Genomic DNA, 21712 nt, shown 5'->3' with positions numbered 1-21712 from the left:
GATCTCCCTGTGCTATGCGGCTGCTTCCCACTAGCTATCTATTTGACGTTTGGTAGTGTATATATGTCCATGCCACTCTCTCGCTTTGTCACAGCTTACCTTTCCCCCTCCCCATATCCTCAAGCCCATTCCCTAGTAGGTCTGTGTCTATGTTTTTAAACCAGAATGAAGCACTACCCTCTCGCTAATGAGGTTACAAAATGTCTTTAGGTCTCCGTGTTAGGGGCACTTACAAGCACTCTGCTGAGCAGAGGTCCACGGCACTTGGAAGCTGTGGGCTAATCACCCAGGCCGGAATCAAATGGGCTGGAAGAATTCGGAGACTTGGCTCCGAGGAATGTAATTCATGCAGAAAAGCGCTATCAGAGCGAGGCCAGGGAACCTCGTGGGAAGAAAGCAAAATAAACAGTTCAACAAAGAAAACAAAGACGGGCCAATAGCCTTTTCTAAAGCTTGAGTACACTGAGACTTCAGTGGGGTCCCCCAGACAAAGACCTCATCAAAGAACACCCTTGCAAAGCAAACAGACCCTGAAGGATGTTTCCCTCCTGCACTGGGGGAGAAGGGACCAGACTCTAGTTTTCTGTCTTTCCAATTCAACTTCCTCTCACCTTACTCCTCCCAGCAAACAAAGAAACACCAAACAACAGTAATCAAAATAACGGAACAGTCCTATGTTTGTCTGGGTCCAAAGATGGGGGGAGGTGGGGAAGTCCAGCCAAATTAAAAACGGTGCAGTGTAGTTTCTGACTGTGCTTCAGGTCACGGGAAGGCCCTCACCAGTGTACGACCCGTCTTGGTCATAGACACACAGCCTGCTCTGCACACCCCAGAGATGGAGAGAGACTCATGAAGGGCTCAAGGACTTTCACTTTGAAAAGTCTCACAAACAGCACGGGACATCACCAACTGGGTGCCGGTCAACTTGGAGAGAATCCCTCCATAGAGCTCAGTACAGCCTTAGGCCTGAGGTTGGGCCTCTGCTTTCAGCAACCCCCATACCCCCAGTTCCCTGACATGTGGCAAACTCTTGAATTGGACTTTTCTTCACTCCATCCAATAACTATTGATACATGTATCTCAGCAGCCCTGAAATCCAAAGTCTGAGTGACCGGATTTTGATCATTAAAACAAGATTAAAATACTTCAGGCTGACTTTCTTTTCTCCTCTTGACTACTTCCATGAAGAAGAGATCATGCAGTCTTTAATCAGCTAAGCTCCAGGACAGGCTGAGATGACCACGAGAAAAATGGACAGATGTCAGCACCGTGTACGTGTGTGTGTGTGCTTATATGTGTATGTGAGCATGTATATATATAGTGTGTGTGTGTATATATGCATATGAATATATATGTGTGTGTGCTTATATGTGTATGTGAGCATGTAAATATATATAGTGTGTGTATATATGTATATGAATATATATGTGTGTGTGTTGGGGGTGTATATGTGTGTCTGTGTTTATACATGTATGTGAGTGTGTGTGTATGTATATATATAGTGTGTGTATATATGTATATGAATATATATGTGTGTGTGTGTTTTGGGGGTGTATATGTGTGTTTATATATGTATGTGAGTGTGTATATATATATAGTGTGTGTATATATATGTATACGAGTATACATATGTGTGTGTGTGTGCATAGTGAAATAACAGAAAACGCTTACGTTAAAGAAACCAAAAATGTTAATATTAACACAATCTCATATAATCCTAATTTTCATGTGTTATATCCCAGGCAAATACAGTAGGAAAAACCTTTAAAAATCAGAGAACTCTTTAGAAGTCTGATTGCCTTTTTTCCTGATTTAACCTTTGAATCTGTTTCTGAAAACTTTCATGGGTGTGTACAGTTTATGTTGAAAACCATGTATGCTAGGAAGATGGGGATTTTGTTCCATGGGGGAGTCAGAGATCTCTTTGAATAGAGGCAAGAAGCATTTTAGGAAGCTAGGAATGCTTTCTTTGAACGCTGTCTTCAAAATGTAAATCATATTCAAGCAACAGAGTTTGGTGATTTGTTTTGCAAATCATTTGGCGGGTCATTTAACCGTCAGTACATCTCTTTTCCCACCTTACATAATAAAGATACTGTTCACTTCTGGTGAACTTGGCAATATTTGAATACTATTTGAATGTATTTGGAAGGCGGTGATTCTCTAGTTAGTGCTAAACTCACTCTAGGTAGTAGAAGACACACATGAACCTTGTCAGGCCCTGGGAATTATTTAATGCACTGAGTTAATATAACTCCCTCAGGCAGAAGCTCTTACTACTTAGGAATGACTGGGGCCTGGGGGGCGGGTGGGCGGTGTCAGGTTCCTTAGGAACTATTCACAGGTACCCACTAGCAACCAGCGCTGAGGGACCCTCACAGGTGAACTTGTAAAAGAATGCCTTCAACTGCCTGCCGCTCATTCATTTTGGTATTAATGAATTAGATTTTCAGATGGAGGCTAAGTTCCTATTCCCTATGACAGTCCCAATGGCAAAATTTTTAATGAAATTATAATCTCTCTGTAGTTGGATAAGAAAGTTTTAAATATCTATAACTCATAAACATGTGGGATGTTTTCATTACCCAAGAATATTAGTAGTTGAATGTTAGAAAATCTATAGCTTTGGATTAGAGATCCTTATTTTTTTTCTTTACTGGAAATGTACAGTCAGCCCTCTGTATCTGGGGTTTCACATCCATGGGTTTCAACCAACCATGGATAGAAAATATTTGGGGAAAAAAAAATTTCTGGAAAGTTCCAGAAAGCAAAACTTGGAAACTGCAGCATGCTGGCAACTATGTATGTTAACACTTACACTGTATTAGGTATTGTAAGTAATCTAGAGATGATTTGAAGTTTATGGGAGGATGTGCATAGGTTATATGCTAATACCATATCGTTTTATATAAGGGGCTTGAGCATCCTCAGACTTTGGTATCCAGTGGGGGTCCTGGAACCAATTCCCCACGGATACAAAGGGAGGACTGTACTCTCATGCCCTAAGGCAGTTCCTACCACTTCCTACCCTTCTGAGTTCAATTTCCCTGGCTGTGTGGAGGGAGGGAGAGAGAGAGAGAGAGAGACAGGGAGACAAACAGAGACAGCGGGAGAGGAGAGATGGAGGTGAAGGGTATAGATCTCTCATTACACTTGACGTTTAGCAACACCAGTGTTACAAACATTGATACAGTGTCACCAGTTCCGCTGGGTTAAAGCAGGAGGTAAACATGGGACCAATGCACCATTTAACTGGTTAATTTTTACTGCAGTGTCACGATATGCCCATTACTGTTCCGATATGCCTCTTACAAAGATCACATTGGAACTAAAAATGGTCCATATATTTATTTCAAATTTATTTTCAATACTGTTATCTAATGCATGTTCTGCAACACATCACTACCCTTGGACTCAGAGGATGAGTCTGAAAACAGACTTTCCTCTTGCTCTTTCCTTTTAGTATGCTTAGCTGGCTCGGATCACCAAAGATGCAAAAAATCTAGCTAATTTGTTACTTAGGATTCAAAAAGTTAGCAGGCAGGTTCCTGGAAAGAAATCTGCGAACATTGTATTTTTTTTTTCCTGTATGAATTTCACTGGGGGCAGGGGTGGGGATGCAGCAATAACAAAAAGAAATGAGTGACAGGCAGCCCTGTGTCCCCAGCCTTTGTTCCCCTGGGGAAGGGTCTGAAACGAACTCAGCCTGCTGAGCGGCTATAGGAAATGGCATGTCTTTGTTTAGGTTTGGAAAAAGCAGGTTCTGTTACCTAAGTGAGGGAGGGATGGCCACAGAGGAAGAGCTGCGGTTTGGGTGGTATGTATCACCTAAAAACTAACCGGAAAGTGCCTTCCCGTTGGGACAAATTCTGTGAAAATTCAATTTTCTCCAATGCGTACTTTGAAAACTAAATACAATGATGGCAGTAAATTTCTGTTTTCTTTGAAGCCAGGCTTAACATGAGTGGAAGCATTGTACACAAAGAAAAAAGTCTGTTACAGTCCAGTGCCCCCCAGGCCCCTGCAACAGGCTGGACGGCAGGCTCTATAGAGCTGGTAGCTTCTGGTTCAGTGGCCGTGAATACCTTCAGTCAGTATCTGCTCCCGGCCGGACCGCTGAGCCCAGCACAAAGAACACAGGAGTTTATCCAAGAAGCTGGCTCTCAGACTCTCTGAATATGCACTATAATTAGGGCCTGCTTTCTCTGTAACCAATGACCGAATTCAATATTTCAGTCATTAGAAATACTGTAAGACAAAACTATTCTACATAGGATGGATAAACAACAAGGTCCTGCTGTAGAGCACAGGGAACTATATTCAATATCCTGAGATAAACCATAATGGAAAAGAATATGAAAAAGAATGCATATATACGTACAACTGAACCACTTCGCTGTCCAGCAGAAATTAACACACTGTACGTCAACTCTACTTCACAAAAATTTTTTTAAAGAAAGGAATATTGCAAAACAGAAAAAAGTAGTATGCCCTTGGAGTACCATTTATTTTCCTCATGTTCATTTCTTAATGCAAAGTAAAGTGTGGGTGGGTTCACCTGCACGGATACCGCCAGCTCATCAAAATTTTTAAAGTTTAGGAATTGAAACTCACCAATATTTTCATACTTAGACTGGGAACTGTGGATGTAGGTGGTCTACGGCAGTGCTTGAAAATGAGGCAGACTTTACATTTTTTCAGTTGATCATAAGAAATGATACCCAAACAATAAGACTTATTTTCTTTTTTGTGAATTGATACGACATGCAACAAGAAATGTTGGGAATAGCAGTGGGAAAGCCTGAAAGTCGAAAATATGGTGCATGGCATCACTTACAAAAAAAGAAAAATTAGGCAGAGAAAGGGAGTAGTGAGGCTAGAAAGGGGGTGTTATTTTAGATCAGGCCTTGGGAAATTTTGTATTTTCGACTTTGCAGGCCATGTCCTTTATCTCAGCTGCTCACCTCTGCCCTTGATTGCTAAAGCTGCCATAGACAATAGTAAATAAGCGGCAGTCACTAGATTCCAATAAGACAAGCCATGGGCTGAATTAGGCTCACAGGCCATAGTTTGTCAATCCCTGTTCATTAGATGGTTCTTCATTGAAGACCTCTCTGATGAGGAGATGCCTATGCAGGGAAATGTATGAAGTAAGGGAGCAAGCCATGGACATCTTAGGGAAGAAGGTTCCAGGCAGATACATGATATGATCTCATCCAACCTGGCTTACATTTTATAGGGTACACAGCTGTAATCACTGACCATTATTTATCCATGTTTTCATACGGTCTTCTCAAATGCTACTGTTTTTTCCAATATTCTACCAAGTGGATGAATCACAATTCACCCAATACTCCATGTAGCTGGATATATAAATGTCCAGCTATTGGGGGTTACAAGTTCTACAGTAGCAAACCTTGATGTGTATCTAATTTTCTTTTGTTTTGCTACAGACGAGGCTTCTTCCAGCTCTTCTCCTCACTGCCATGTTCCTATCTCAGAATTCTGCAGAAGACGATGACAGCCAGTGACACTGAAAATTTCCTATCAGGTAGTGTTAGAACTATTGGGGCTCATCCAGTAAGTATAAACTAGAGCACCAAAGGCCCCAGTGTTCGTTTTCACGAGCAGAGCAGAGGATGAAAGTCAAGTGCAAGGAGTGTAGTGTTTGATGTCTAGGTTTAAATAATGGCACAACCATTAACTTCTCTGTGTCAGGGTTTCCATATCTTGGAAAGGAGGCTAGTGATAACAACTCCATCCTAAGGCTGAATATTCTGAGTACTACGTGAGATCGTTTTGTAAAGTTTCTAAAGTTGCGCCCACAGTAAGTAGTCAAAAATGTCAGTTGTGGCCATTATTATATTTTTTATGTGAATGGTCTTGTCATTTCTTTTTCCCCCTTATATTTGGAACTTTGGTATTCATTATCAATTAAAGATTGCTAATTTCATTAATTGTATTTCCACGTGAGGGGCCTGAGAAGTGGCTATTAAGTTCAATGGTACCTAGTCACATAAGGTGACCTCAGACCTTCACAACCAGTAACTAATTTAATATCAGGGAATTCACTTGGCAGTGGAGAGCATCTGACACTGCAGTAGGTATTTATATTAACATCATCTTCAGAAGGAATCGAGCTTTTGATTTTGAGTCCTCAGTGTGCTAGCTTTGTTGGCATGAGGTGACACGCGCTACCAAAGTAAACCAAGAAAAACAAAAGAAAGAGGATGGCAGTCATCCTGCACTGGCCTAAAAAAGGAGAGCCCATTATCACCATGGAAAACAATATTTATCCAGGAGCCACTCTGCAAAGGCACGGGCTCAGCCTAGCAAATGCAAAGACATACACAGGTGGTCTTTGCCCCCAAGAGATGTGATTGTAACCTAGTTCATTTTCTTTTCTTTTTTCTTTTCTTATTTTGGAGGGTGGAGGTGAGTGTTACAAAATGTTAGCTACAGTATTTGATGTATAGGCCTACCTGGGAGATATTATGGGTTCCAGATCATAATAAAGGAAATAATAATCATAATAAAGGAAATAAAGCACATCACATGAATTTTTGGTCTCCTAGTGCACATAAAAGTTATGTTTACAGTATAATGTAGTCTATTACGTGTGCAGGCGCATTATGTCTAAGAGAAAGCCAATGTGCGTGGCTTCATTAAAAAATATTCTATTGCTAAAAAATGCTAACTCTCAGTGAGCAAATGCCGTTGGAGAGATGTATCCATAGACTTGCTCAGTACAGGGTTTCCAGAAACCTCCAGTGTGTACAAAAGTTAGATATCTGCAAAGCACAATAAAACAAGGTATGCCCGAAATCTGGTACGTCATCACACTCTATCAGTCTCAATAACGTTTACGGTAGAGCACAAACACGGGGGGAAAGGACTCGCCTGTGTTAATTTTAAACTGTACTATTAAAGTATTCCACACAAGTTATGCCCCCAAATACAAATAGAAGGTTTTGCTCAATCTCTACATGTTTACTGGAGGCTTTCCCTGTGAATAAAAATAATGAAATCACTATTACGTATTAGGAGCCCATCACCAAGTTTTACGTAGATGGCTAGGTTGAAGGCTGCTTTTGAATGATTATTAGATGAATTCCCACTAAGCAACTCACACAAGGTGCTGAATCCAGGGAGGGAGGAGAGGACGGAGGGAAACTGAGTAGTAGTTCTGGTCATCCACTTCCACTTTCTTTCTCTAAGCTTTTACCATAATACTCTGTCTTTTCCTAGAGCTTCCTCTGTCTGGAAAGAAATGTATTTATTCTTACTCCAAACTTGCTGCTGGTCTCCCCGCTTGGAACCCTAAAAGGCAGTCATAACCATGGTGGCGGCGGGGGGAGCCTCATTTATTTCCAAATCCCTCTCTCTCTCAGCTCATATTAATGATCTACCGTGTCCTGTCCTCTCCCCAGGGGCCAGGAAGTGGACCACTTTTAGTGGGAGAAGCAGCTCTTCATACTTCGGTGAAATAATTCCAGTGAGTCAGGCAGCCTTGGAAAGAGGCACGTTGACTCAACTCAGAGAAGAAAGAGCTGCCGAGTAGAAGAGAACATGAGTACTCATCTCCCCCAGGAGAGAAGAGATGAAGCTGATTTTGTAAAATGAATCAGTTAAGTGAATGGTGAAGTGCGACAGACTGTCAGGGTGCTGGCTTGGGATGCAGCGCTGCTCGCATCCATAGCACGAGACAAGGGTAGCTCTCAGCTCCACTGTCAAGATCTGTGGGGCTCGAATTATTGTAATCAATTAGTAACTGAAGCTGATCCTGCTTTTAAAAATGAATTGCCAAGCTCAGCAGAAGCAAACGGACAGTCCGAAATTCATATTGGTCCATAAATGAGGAAACTTGGGCTCAAAAAACCTGTATGTAAAAGATCGATATTTTGGGGACTTTCCCGGCGGTCCAGTGGTTAAGACTCTGTGCTTCCACTGCATGGGGGCACGGGTTCGATCCCTGGTCAGGGAACTAAGATCCTGCACGTCGTGCAGTGTGGCCAAAAGACAAAACAAAACAAACAAAAAAATTACTTTCAAAAGTAAGCGTGCTTAAATGCATTCTAACACTAAAGCAAAGAAAAAAAAGCACACAAAAAGCACACACTCAAAATGCAAGAGAAAGAGCGCTTTCTTCATTAACGAGAAAGTACTCACTTGAAAATACAACTGTTTCTAGGGGAGAGGGATGTAATATTCTCATTGCCTAAATTTCCAAGTAGAATTTATTTTATTTTATTTTTTAAATTTATTTTATTTTATTTTTTTCAACACCTTTATTGAAGTATAATTGCTTTACAATTGTGAGTTTCTGCTTTATAACAAGGTGAATCAGCTATACGTATACGTACATCCCCATATCTCCTCCCTCTTGTGAATACATACATCCCCATATCTCCTCCCTCTTGCCTATCCCACCCTCCCTATCCCACCCCTCTAGGTGGTCACAAAGCACCGAGCTGATCTCCCTGTGCTATGCGGCTGCTTCCCACTAGCTAGCTATTTTACATTTGGTAGTGTATGTATGTCCATGCCACTCTCTCACTTCATCCCAGTTTACCCTTCCCCCTCCCCGTGTCCTCAAGTCCATTCTCTATGTCTGCGTCTCCCAGTGGAATTTTAAAACAAGTAGTAATCCTTAGCCTAGAGAACATCATCAATTTCCGTAGGTTACAACGATAGCTACTGGAGTTATGCAACCCCACAGCCCTGATGGAAACAATGCAGAGCAGGAAGCAGAGAGAAGACCAAGAAGTAGAAATAACCACATGAAATTTCTGCCTTGACCATGTGGCTACAGATTCAGGTTCTATCATTAACGCTCCAAATGATCTCAGCAACATAATAAAATATACTCATTGATATTTTTCTAAAACATTGTACTTTTTTCTACATGGCTTAATAAAACATGGACTCTGTGGTCAAAGCAAATGATTTGAGAGAGAACAAGACACTCCAATTAGCTGTTGAACATAAGTTCTGGTGAATTCCGTGGAGAATAACTTTCAGAAGAAAAGGGAAAATTCCCCATATCCAGTGTTTCTTAATTTTCAAACTACTTGAATTAAATAAACATAATGCAGGAATCAAACATTTTTCTGACAACCTTTACATGACAATTCAGGGAAAGATGATACTGACATTCCACGTCCCCCTTAGAAATCCCACATCTGAATTCATGATTTCGAGTTAAGAAAGGAAATACTAATATATTCTAACATTATTTCCAGTACTGTATTTGTAACAATTTAAATGTCTATACTCTGTCTACACTGCCTAACCATAAACTCTGGAGAATACTGTGAGAGTAAATCGGGTAAGCTAAAGGCATTCCATTTAACAAACTGGGCTCTTTAACACAAACTGACGCATTTCCGTACATATTTATAAGGCTTGGTGGTTACTATTAGGCTGTAATTGCAGTTTTTCTAACACCTAATAAGCCATGGTTGGAAAAACAAAGGCAGGTTAATTTGTGATTTCCTGTACTCATTCAGAGGCAAATTAAGTGTCAAACAGCTAATACAGAGCATATTTCATTTTCTGAGATTCTAATTTAATTCTGCACCGTATCATTGACGCCTTAATACAGGCTGGTTTATCTAAAAAGAGGAGCAATTTACAAACCTCTTTCAATAGAATCATTAATGATAGGATACGATAGCATAATTATCGCAGGGTCTGCCATCCTTCTAAACAGAGACCTGTTGGCATTTCCATCATCAACACACATCCTGTTTCAAGAGACTTACAATTTAATTTTTGAAGTCGGCACCAGAAGAACAATCATGTGTACGAAACAATGAGAATATCCCCAAATGTTGTCTACTTATAATTAAAAATATTTATTCTAAAAACTCCGTAAGCTCACTTGATCTCATTTTCTAGAAGCTAATTATAAAACAAGCATTTTGGAATTCAACTTCTAGATAAAATCATTTTATTTTTCCAGGCTACTGCTTTAGCCCCTTGGCAAAGATGCGCTTTTAAGAGTTTAGTAACCAAGCTATATTTGCCTAGATTACCCTCCACGCCTAAAATGACCTTGAAGGTCTACGGAGCATGCTTTACTAAGTGCCTGGCTGAGGGTTAGGCAATGCCTGCAAATCTAGCACGGGCAGTGACCGCTAAACAATAATTGACCCAGGCAAGAGGATTTGGCTGCGATAAAGGCACACAAGGTTCTCTGAGGAACAGCCTCTGGGACAGCCAGCAGAGGTGATTTTGAATTAGGCCTCGAGGGTGAGGAGTTTGACCAGTGTTTGCCATGCGGGGAGGGAAGACCACTGAGGGTAACACAGACAGAATGTCACATTATAAGGCACAGAGGTGAGACTGACCCTAGCTTCCCAGAGCCTACTCCAAGAGCTCAGTGTCTCCACCCAGGACCCCGCTCTGCCGAGCAGTCCCAGGAGACCACAGAGCACGTGCTCAGCACGCTCTGTGCCCAGCAATGACACTCCCCTAGCACCTCCAGAGCGTGTGTTGGGAGGCTCAGGATTATCTACAAGCCGTACGTCATGAATCTTTGGTAACTAAACATTTAGGCAGCTAGAGAACAATTTAGTCAATTGCTGCAAAATTATCCTAAAGCTTGGCTGAAAAAGCAGGAAGGACGACCATCCCTCGGTATCTGAAGGGCATTGGTTCCACAACCCTCACGGATACCAAAATCCGTGGATCCTCGAATCCCTTATATTAAATGGCATAGTGCATATAACCTATGAACATCCTCCTGGATACTTTAAATCACCTCCAGATTACTTATAATACCTAATACAACGGAAATGCTCTGAAAATAGTTGCCAGTGTGCTGCAAATTCGAGTTCTCCTTTTTGGAACTTTCTGGAATTTTCTTCTCCAATATTTTCAATCCAAGGTTGGTTGAACCCTCAGATGCAGAACCGGAAGACACAAAGGGTTGACTATATTAAAATCTATAAAAATCCCTGCTCAGCAGTCCGGTAGAAAATGCAGCCCTCTCCCCTAGGATTCTCCAAACTTGACCTGCCTTATCCTGTGGTGTTTTTATCTCTAGCGAGCTAATTCTTTAGATACAGCAATTAGGGCCTAGAACATACAGTGTGATCTATACGAGGGACTGCTGTTCTTACATTCTGCCAAAGAACCAAGACTTGCGATTTTTACTGATAAATGCATATTTGAATTTAATTACAAGGCAAACCATAATGAACGCAGAGGAACTAGTTTATTCTATCATATAAATTCACTTTTTGAAATTTCTCTATAATTTTTCGAATTTCTCTATAATTTTTTAAGAGTGAAGCACTCTGAAATCCCATAGAAAACCTGATTTAAATTACTTCAGCACTTCAGAGACTGGAGTCTGGGAGAAGTCATCTGCATCTCCCAGGCCCGGTGGGCCCTTGCTGGCTCTGTACCACAGGGCAGATCCTCGTCTGAGACCCTTGTGGTCCCATCTGTACTGCAAAACTTTGGTAGAACAGGATGAATTCCATAGCAGGTTTCAGCCTGAAATTATAATTTCCTTCCCTTTGTATTAGAGGGCTTTCAATTGGCGTCTTGGTTTTATTTGAGTGTATTTTTAGCAGGGTTTAGAAGCCTGTAAATACTTACTTGTGTTCTAGTGAAAAGTTGAAGAATAAAGTCACAAGTTTCTGCATTCTCTCTCCCTAAATATCCACTTCTCCTTTAATGCTTATAGAAATCCGAACACAGATTTATGACTTACCTCCAGGCAAATCTGCTCTGAAATTACAATTCAGTAATGGGAGATAGATCAAAAAAACTGTGGATAAAATATTATATGTGTACTTGGGCATATAGTTAGGGTTGTTAATATCAATTAATTCTGTTCACAGAGGAGGACTTGTTTTAAAACAACTTCATTTTTCTTTGGCGTATATGTAATTACACAGCTGTAACTAAGAGCCATGGAGATGCAATCTACCATCCAAATAACTAGCAGTATTCTTCAAAGTATTATTTGGGCTTTTCTAACTTTACTGTCTCAGAATGAAGGGTGATTACCAGATACGACTAAAGATAAAATCAAGGCCATTCATAAGGGTCAGCGGCTCCCAAAGATTGACTTCCCTTGTTAATAGTATATATCAGTTTTCTGGACAATACTGCAAACGAAGACCATTTTAGTTTAGGTGAGGGCTATCCTGACTACCTGATCATCTTTCCCCCCTAACCTGAGTAAGATCACATTAATTTCCAGGATATTTTCTTCTTCCTGTTTTCTTTTTTAATTTTTATTTTATATTGGAGTCTAGTTAATTAACAATGTTGTGTTAGTTTCAGGAGTACAGCAAAGTGATTCAGTGATACATATACCTGTACCTATTCTTTTTAAAATTCTTTTCCCATTTAGGTTATTACAGAATATTGAGCAGAGTTCTCTGTGCTATACAGTAGGTCCTTGTTGGTTATCTATTTTAAATATAGGAGCGTGTATATGTCAATCCCAAACTCCCAATTTATCCCTCCCCTGCACCTTTCCCCTTTGGTAAGCATAAGTTTGTTTCCTAGGTCTGTTTCTGTTTTGTAAATAAGTTCATTTGTATCATTTTTTTTTAGCCTCATATATGATTATCTGGCTTTTCTTCTTCCTTTTCTAATGTATGTTATCACCCCCATTCTCTCCTTTTATCTTTGTGTAAACTATGTGCTCGATCACATCTGCCATTTTGTTTGGGTGACGTTCCCATCAATCAAGTCACCGTTGGTGTACACACCACAGGGGCTATGAAAATTTACCATGAACATTTCATTGCAATGCATCCTCATCCCTGGAACAGGACCTTCCCGTAACAGAAACTGGAGCATGAAAAACTTCACACCCGCTCTCGACCAAATACACATCCTGAGTGGTAACCTTCCATTAGGCCCAATTTTTTAATTTAGTATTTACAGCCCACGGAACACATGTCAGCAAAACTATATAAGAAATACCTGCCAACCACCTAGTGTGACAGGCATTCTTCAGGAAGCAGCGGGGATTTGCTTCAGTGAGTCCAGGAACATACAGGCTTGCTGTACTTCAAAAGTAAATCTTAGACTTCTATCACCTCTTCAAAGACCAGTAGCTGTGCTGGTAACAAAAATCCTGAGATGGTGAAAGCCAGTATTTTGTGCTGTTTCTTTGACGGGTAAAGTTGTAATACTTACACATGCAATGGAGGGATCGGAGACGGATCGTAATGGTAACGGCCCTCATGGTGTCTTGCATCGATTGGTACGGGAGGATGGAATGCAGGAAAGAGATGAGGAGGGTCTGAAAAAGAAAGAAAGTACAGCCTGTATAAATGGAACACTCTGAAATGGAATGCCAATCCATGAAACCACACTGCTAACACAGTCTTCACAACTGGTGCCGAATCTACCTGAAGAATTTGTGGAAGAATTCTTTACAGTTCAGAACCAAGCAGATACTAATACCAGCACCTGAGGCAGTAAAGCCTCTGAATGCAATTTGGATGCAAGCAGGAAAGCAAGAAAGAGAAACAACACGTGCTTCTACCCTGCAAGAGGCCGGCCAGAGGGCAAGGGCCGCCACAAAGCCAAGAGGAACAGACTCCAAGACGCTTTTTTATTTTTAATTTTTATTTTTGGCCTCGCCACGCGGCTTGCAGGATCGTAGCTCCCCAGCCAGGGATTGAACCCCGGGCCCTCGGCAGTGAAAGCACAGAGTCCTAACCACTGGACCGCCAGGGAATTCCCCACTTTTTAATTTTAAAATGACACTGTCAAGAGAGTTTCAGACAAAGACGTAATATCACTACTAGCTTTTCATTTCTCCCATACCCATGATGCTTTGTAAGGAAAAGAGTCATGTTCAAAAGTCCCTGCTAGGACAGGAGTAAAGACGCAGATGTAGAAAATGGACTTGAGGACACAGGGAGAGGGTAGGGTAAGCTGGGACGAAGTGAGAGAGTGGCGTGGACATATATACACTACCAAACGTAAGGTAGATAGCTAGTGGGAAGTAGCCGCATAGCACATGGAGATCAGCTCGGTGCTCTGTGACCACCTAGAGGGGTGGGACAGGGAGGGTGGGAGGGAGACGCAAGAGGAAGGAGATATGGGGATATGTGTATATGTAGGGCTGATTCACTTTGTTATAAAGCAGAAACTAACACACCATTGTAAAGCAATTATACTCCAATAAAGATGTTAAATAAAAAAACAAAAGTCCCTGCTAGAATCCATGGCACGTGTACACACACACACACACACACACACACACACACACACACACAGTTTTTTTTTTGCGGTACGCGGGCCTCTCACTGTTGTGGCCTCTCCCGTTGCGGAGCACAGGCTCCGGACGCACAGGCTCAGCGGCCATGGCTCACGGGCCCAGCCGCTCCGTGGCATGTGGGATCCTCCCGGACCGGGGCACGAACCCGTGTCCCCTGCATCGGCAGGCGGACTCTCAACCACTGCGTCACCAGGGAAGCCCCACACACACTATTTAAATTTTTAAATGCATGCTCCTCCTCCATCTTGTTCTAGGTCAGGCCTCCGGAATCCCAACACAGGGGCAGCAAATGTATAGGCTGGCCAGAGAAATGCTACCTGGCCTGACAGAGGCGGGTTTGGCGCACACTAAAGGTCCCTTCCCTGCAGCCCCAGCATTCCCCTGAGACCCACACCAGCCTCCCCTCCCGCTCTCAGCCATCACTGTTTTGGGGTTCCTGTGTATGCACGTACTTACAATAGTTCTCTACCTCCATTTACTCGCCCTGATTACCGCTGACAAATCTGAAAATAAACTTTTTTTTTCTAAATAGTAATTCACTGCAAGAACTGAAAATAGTTTTACCAGATTTTACCATGAGAAGCACTAAAGTTTTTCCCAAGTTTCAAGAAGCAGTAAAGAAGTGCAAAATCAGGAGGTGAGCCTCCACGGCTCAGAGCCCGATAAGACAGCAAACATACAGGAACTCGGAACTCGTGCTGCAAATGCTACCCACCCTCCACATGTGGTCGTCCTGGAGGCCGGCATCACGCCGCTGCTGCTCAGGAAACACTCCCAGGAATTGATGTGTCAGAAGGGCTTTCAGCTTCTTCTAAAAGTCTGAAGATTTTGCCTAGTGTAGTAGGCGGCAAAGGCAATTCCAAATGACGCCCTGCAAACAGGCTCTGAGCGATGGATGGAAAAAGTGACACAGAACCTCCACGCGGGGCAGGGGAGTGGGTGTATCAAACATAGATTAGGGTGTGACTGCACCTCCCACTGTGAACTTCCTTAAGTCCTGGGGGTGACCATTATACATGTGTTTGTTGAATTCAAGTGGTTTTCATTTTCCTCCCTATACATTTCTCTTTTTTCCAAATTTTCTTCAACAAGCATCTTTTAGAATGTAAACAAAAGAACTTTAAAAAAAATAATTATGATGTCTTACTTTCCTTTTTTGAGACTTTGCCCCTGTTGCCTTCCTTTGAGAATCTAAGAATATGGTTAGGAGAAAAAAATGAGAGAAAAACTATTAATGTACAGCATTACAGCACTGACAGCACTATGGAGGCACCCAAAGCCAAATTCCACCAGATTTAGAACCCAGAAGAAGAGGTTCTACAGCGCTGAAAATGTCAATTACTCACTGTATTTTGTGCTTGTTATACGATAAAGCAGGGAGGGAGCGATACAAGGGAGAAAAGGAAATATCTTAGTAATGTCTCATCACTGTCACCATGATATAACGTACAACGATGCCGCCAATTCAACAGGTGAGGGATGTGCTGACTGCCTGATCACACTTTATACATTTTATAAAGTCCATATGAAAAAATCATTTATATTTTAAATGCACCACTTAGGATTTAATATGAGAGGATGTTGGAATTGGTGTTTTTGGTAACACAAGTCTTGATAGTTTGTGTGCTAAGTTGAAAAGTTTACCCAGCAATGTCCTGCAGAGCCCAAATGTCCTATTTCATTTAACCATTTTGTTAGAAAATGACGTATCTTTCCTAAAACAACGTAAAAATGAGTGGAGTAATCTTTTTCATGAGTTTGAAAGTCTGACACCTACTCAGTGAATGTTTCCTGATTTTAAATTTCGAACAGGCCCAAATGAATCATTGGCATTCGGGATCAGGTGGGCCTGAGGTCACGGGGATCGGGGGTCAGGGAGATGGCGAGCACACCCAAGCCTAGTTCTTTCTCTTCTTCGCCTGTTAGTGGTCACTGCTGATTCGAACAAGGTTGCTTCCAGCAGACTTCAAACTTAACACGTGTCATGGGGCTCTTGGAACCTGGAGGAATAAACCTACTAGAACTGGGTGTAAATTAATCATTCATACCATCTGACACACCTGCTAAGGTTTTTCCCACACATCATTTTATATGGCGTTTTTTTTTTTGTTTTTTTTTGCGGTACGCGGGCCTCTCACTGTTGTGGCCTCTCCCGTTGCGGAGCACAGGCTCCAGACGTACAGGCTCAGCGGCCATGGCTCACGGGCCCAGCCGCTCCGCGGCATGTGGGATCTTCCCGGACCGGGGCACGAACCCGTGGTCCCCTGCATCGGCAGGCGGACTCTCAACCACTGCACCACCAGGGAAGCCCTATATGGCGTTTTGAGGGACTTTGTGACAACCATGTCAGAGTTGAAGATATTTTCACTTCTTTACTTCCTGGCTCTTGGCTGTGTGCTGTGTGATTAAATTCTCTGCAACAGATAAGTGGGTGTTAACTGTATCTGCTCTTCTCTATGTGGGTGCAGCTGTGAATTAAGAAGAAGCACAAATCCAGATTTTTCATACACACAAGGGCTCAAAATGTGTGAATTGATTCAACATTCAATATATGCCTCATATATCCAGGAAATAACAGTCATTATTTTTTATATAAGTATTTATAATAACACTGCAAAGATTATATGCATAGGGGGTGAAAACCAGGCACATAATTCAATAAAATCAAAAGCATGTACCCAAGCAGTATAAATCTTTACCCCAAGGAAAACTACAAGACTATTACAGATATTTAAAGGCATTGCCATCCTTTTATTTTTAAGAAATTAACAGATTTAAATTCACTGTCTCTCTCACTCTCTCTCACCCTCTCTCTTTCTTTCGGAATGAGAGAGAAAATGACCAAGCATTAAAAAAATATTTAAGAGAAAAGGGTTAGGGTTAGGGTTAGGGTGAGGGTTAGGAATTACTGGGGCATTTAGTAGTCATTTCTCACTGTTGAGTGTGTTTTGTGAGTTTAAAAGTTAATTCTGAATGAAAGTATGTGATGCATCTTGCAGCACTGTTTACTCAAAGTGTTTATTTATGTCCCAAGGGGATTTATGAATTCCATATTCTGGAATCAGGTTAAATAGAGAGCCAAAAAATATGGATATGATCTGATTTCATCAAAGACATCTGATTTTAGTTTAAGCATTTTTATTTCTATTTGTTTCCTTCTCGATTTAGTTGAAAATAACTAAAATTACTAGTGGTCTCCTGGACCAATAAAGTCTGTGCAAACAATTATACCTCATGTCAGTTATCAATGGAAATCACACCTCTTAAGCCGCTTTCTGGTAAACGCAATGGAACAGCCCTCTTCCAATTCAAGACACGCTTGACCACAGCTTAACAGTAAAAACCAAGAATAAAAAGCAGGACAAGCATGTCCTTTAACATATGTGGCATCCCATGACATTAATCCCAACACACCTCTCAAAAAAAGAAAATGCTTGCCACTCCTCAAACATGGAGTGCTTCCCTTGCATCTCAGCTGGTCGTTTCTATGTGGAAGATCGCAGTATATTCCATCACGAGCCCAAGAAGCTGTCCAAGAAAACCCACAGGACGAGAACAGGCCCGTGTCGCCAGCAGCCGCCATAATTACCCACCTCCCGGTTTATTATTTACACATGAGCAGCACAGCTGCAGAGCATCGTAACTCAGGGGTATGTGTAATAAGTCACCGCACCGCAGCCATCTCCTGCTCTGGCCCTTGACAAAACACCACATGATGACTTTTCCAAAGTCGGGCAAAAACTGCTGAAGCAGAAGGAAGTGCCACTAAACCTGGCTCCCTCCTATTTATCATACAATTTCCTGACTGATGGTTCCACAAACCAGCTGCTAAGTGCTGTGCACTCTGCTGTCAGCAAGCTAACGGGCTAAATGGAAGACAGGGAGGATAATGTGCAGAACTGGGGGAATCAATTTTACTGAAGGAACTAAAACTCTACCAGGTGGGGGAAGTCTGGGGAGCAGTGGGGAGCAGTCAACTGTCCATGCTTTGGGCTGCAAAGATGATTTATTACAGACTCGCAAGAGGTTTGACTATTGGACCAAATTCCTCTTAGACTAAAGGGAGATTTGCAGAGCGCCTATTATCCTAGGCACGAGTGGAAGAGTCTTTAAACCCCATAAATATGTAACTGGCTTGACACATGTTTAAACTGAAACGCATAGTAACAATATTTGTGCTGGGTATAGTTGTCAGTGTTCGACTTCACACTGGCTGTCATCAGGCTGTGCGGTGAGCCTCTCATTAGGAATGAGAGGCATTGATTTTTAGGTCTCACAACAGCCTGGGTTGATCATAAAACCTGTAGCCAGGAAAAGACACTTGGAGGTTTATCTTCAGTTGCTGCATCCTTCTCCCAAGAAATAGTTTTAATATCCTCAGGCTATGAGATCTCTCGGATGCCACTCTGGGAACCTGTCTTTTAAGGTTTGAAATTTACATACAAAAGTTGTAGATTAAAAAAAGAGAGATCAAAGGCCGCTCCGCTTGTGCCCTGAAGGAGTTAATTCACCTAATGATATTTGAGTGGCCTGAAAGTGCCCAGGAAACAGTACAGGAAGACCCACAAGAGTAAACTGCCCAGGGCATAAATTCTCCTGGCTTATTTAAATCCTGAAGACATCTGTTCACTGACTTTGGAATTTACTCTAGACCTGCACTAGAGATGATTTTTCTTGTCACTAGGGTCAGCCCTGCCTGTAGGAATGTCCAGTCCCCTCCAATTCACTCAATCGCCTGCCATCAGTAGAAATGTTAAAACCCAATGTGGGCAACAGCCACTATGCCAAAACCAAAGGAATCATCCGGCATCTGTCAAAGGAGAGGTCTCAAGAGGGGGAGAGAGGGGCCCTCACCACTCCGATGAGATGGTGGAGTGACACCCAAGTGTCATCTCTGCCTCTCCCCCCCGCTGAGTGTCTCTAATCACTACCTTGACACCTGCAAGACCTTTTCCAGGGCTCAGTGGCCTAAGGAACACATCACCATGTGGACGGACTCCCCACCCGGACTGACTCCCCATTCAGACATCCTTGTGTTCCTGCCTGTGGACAGGATTATACCGTGGACGGGAATATGCCTGTGGATAACACAGCGCCAGCAAGGGGCTCGTCTGCCCCTCTGAGGACAGCCCCGGGATGCCTGACCGGGAATGTCTAAAGCATGTGGCCCTGCTGGTCTGCTATGAGCAGAATCTAAGGCGTGGAACCCCAAAGGGAGCAGCTGTGGGCTTGCTGGACATCCAGGTGGCGTCATCCCATGAAGCAAGCGCTTCATGGAGCATCAGGAATCTTCTTTCCAGTCCTACATGCATGTTGTGTGCAGCCGGAAGCATCTCCAGAGTCGTTAGTGTAGATCATCTTGTTTATAAGACCCTCTGTAATGCGGTGCAAGTTTTAAGGAAATGCAGTTATAGTATACTCAAGACATCTGATAGATGCCTTGCATTAAAGAAGATCTATTATTTTGTCTCTTTATACCATGGCAGGAAGTTTAACTTGTGGAGCATACGCTATGGGGGGCAAACTCCTGCACTGGGCAGTTTTTAAATTTCTTTTTTTTAAATTAATCTATTTACTTTATTTATTTATTTTTGGCCGCGTTCGGTCTTCGTTGCCGCGCACGGGTTTTCTCTAGTTGCGGCGAGCAGGGGCTACTCTTTGTTGCGATGCGCGGGCTTCTCATTGCGGTGGCTTCTCTTGTTGCGGAGCACGGGCTCTAGGCGCACAGGCTTCAGTAGTTGTGGCACATGGGCTCAGGAGTTGTGGCGCATGGGCTCAGTAGTTGTGTCTCGCAGGCTCCAGAGCGCAGGCTCAGTAGTTGTGGTGCATGGGCTTAGTTGCTCCGCAGCATGTGGGATCTTCCCAGACCAGGGCTCAAACCTGTTTCCCCTGCATTGGCAGGAGGATTCTTAACCACTGCGCCACCAGGGAAGCCCCTGGGCAGTTTTTATAAATAAAGTTTTATTGGAATACAGGTGCCATTTCGTTTGCATACTGCATATGGCTGCCTTCAAACTGCAAAGTGCAGAGACACAGTTGGAGAGCTGCGACAGAGAAACACATGGCCCACAAAACCTAATATATTTCTTTTGGCCCTACAGAAAACGGTTTGACAAACCCTGTCCTTAGCATACCCCAAGAAAGTGATTCTCAGAAATGTTTACAACTCAGAAAAACCACACACCATTTTTTTTTTATGGATGCGTAGTTTCTGAGTGATAACACTGTATGTGTAAAATACCGATATGCCTATTTGTGTGACTTAAAAAATCTTCACAGTAGAAGTGTCCAATTTGACAACTATTCAGAAAAAGGATACTTACCCTGTGATTTTATTTATCATAAATAAATTCTAAGATAAAAATGATAATGGATGAAATTGACTGTAAATCTAGCAAATGATGGCAATAAACACTTAACATTTGCAAATTTAAGTTTCCTTATAAGTTAAGTAAAACACACAAAGTTACGTAGAAAGCTGATTAACAAAACTATGTTATGTATAAAACCCAAGCAATTTCTACTTCTGGCAACCACCCAACATTCCTGACTCCTCTTTTTTTTGGCCTCACCGCACGGCATGTGGGATCTTAGTTCCCTGACCGGGGATCGAACCCATGCCCCCTGCAGTGGAAGTGCAGAGTCCTAACCACTGGACCGCCAGGGAAGTCCTTTTCAGATAGCAATCTATTATTTCTTCTGTGCCAAGCATGCAGATATATTAAATTAATCTAATATTTTAAATAGATCTAAGTGCTACCCAGCACTACACTCTGGTCATATCACAATCCATCCAGGCCATGATCCTTTTACAAACATAATTATGTGTTTCCACAAGAAAATGATAAATAGCCCTTTGCAAGTAAATTAACAAGAAATCTGCCTTTACCACCTCAAATGTATCCTGGGTAGTGAACAAACAGTTGAGCTCGCCCCTTCCTGGTCCCTTTTAATTTCTTTCATCCACTAGTCTTTGCAAGTTTCTCAACTAAAAATCACATCCATTGGATTCCCAATGGCAGAAATAGACCACATCTGCCTACTGACCGACCAATAAAATCCTTCCATCCACAGCCTGTGGAATGTCCCTTGCCTATGATCCCATATATATGCAGCCATCATATTTTTGTTGTTTCCAGCTTTCCTGCCAAGATCAGAGAAAAAAATAAACAGAGGGAAAAGCAGCAAAGAGAAATAAGAGAAGGTTTACAGCCATTATACTGAAACTGCAAAACTGTCCAAGGGAAATCACATGAAAACATATAAGGAGTCACTATATTTAAAAGTGACAAATCCATTTACTTGAACTATGCTAATGGTGTATTTTCTTATGAAAGCATGGAAATTAAAAGATGGAAATTCTTACCAGTGACAAATTCTTACGTGAATGACCATTTTTTTGTATAACACAATTTAAAAGCCAAATTCATAGCTTCAAAAATACACATT

The 21712-nt window shown here is 42.1% G+C and overlaps 1 protein-coding gene across 2 annotated transcripts in view; it reads right to left on the bottom strand.

Annotated features, from left to right (window-relative positions):
• The window catches only part of GLI3 (GLI family zinc finger 3), a 284602-nt gene that overhangs the window by 103285 nt on the left and 159605 nt on the right, over positions 1-21712 (bottom strand). For both annotated transcript variants that reach the window (XM_029233935.1, XM_029233936.1), the window contains one exon: positions 13171-13276. In XM_029233935.1, coding sequence (XP_029089768.1) covers positions 13171-13276 — 106 coding nt within the window. The remainder of the gene's footprint in view (positions 1-13170; positions 13277-21712) is intronic.

This window comes from Monodon monoceros, unplaced genomic scaffold (assembly GCF_005190385.1).
Source record: "Monodon monoceros isolate NGI ecotype Baffin Bay Population unplaced genomic scaffold, NGI_Narwhal_1 Super_Scaffold_2, whole genome shotgun sequence".
Taxonomy (NCBI): domain Eukaryota; kingdom Metazoa; phylum Chordata; class Mammalia; order Artiodactyla; family Monodontidae; genus Monodon; species Monodon monoceros.
Note: the sequence above shows the minus strand (reverse complement) of the source record. Positions and strands in the feature narration are given on the sequence as shown.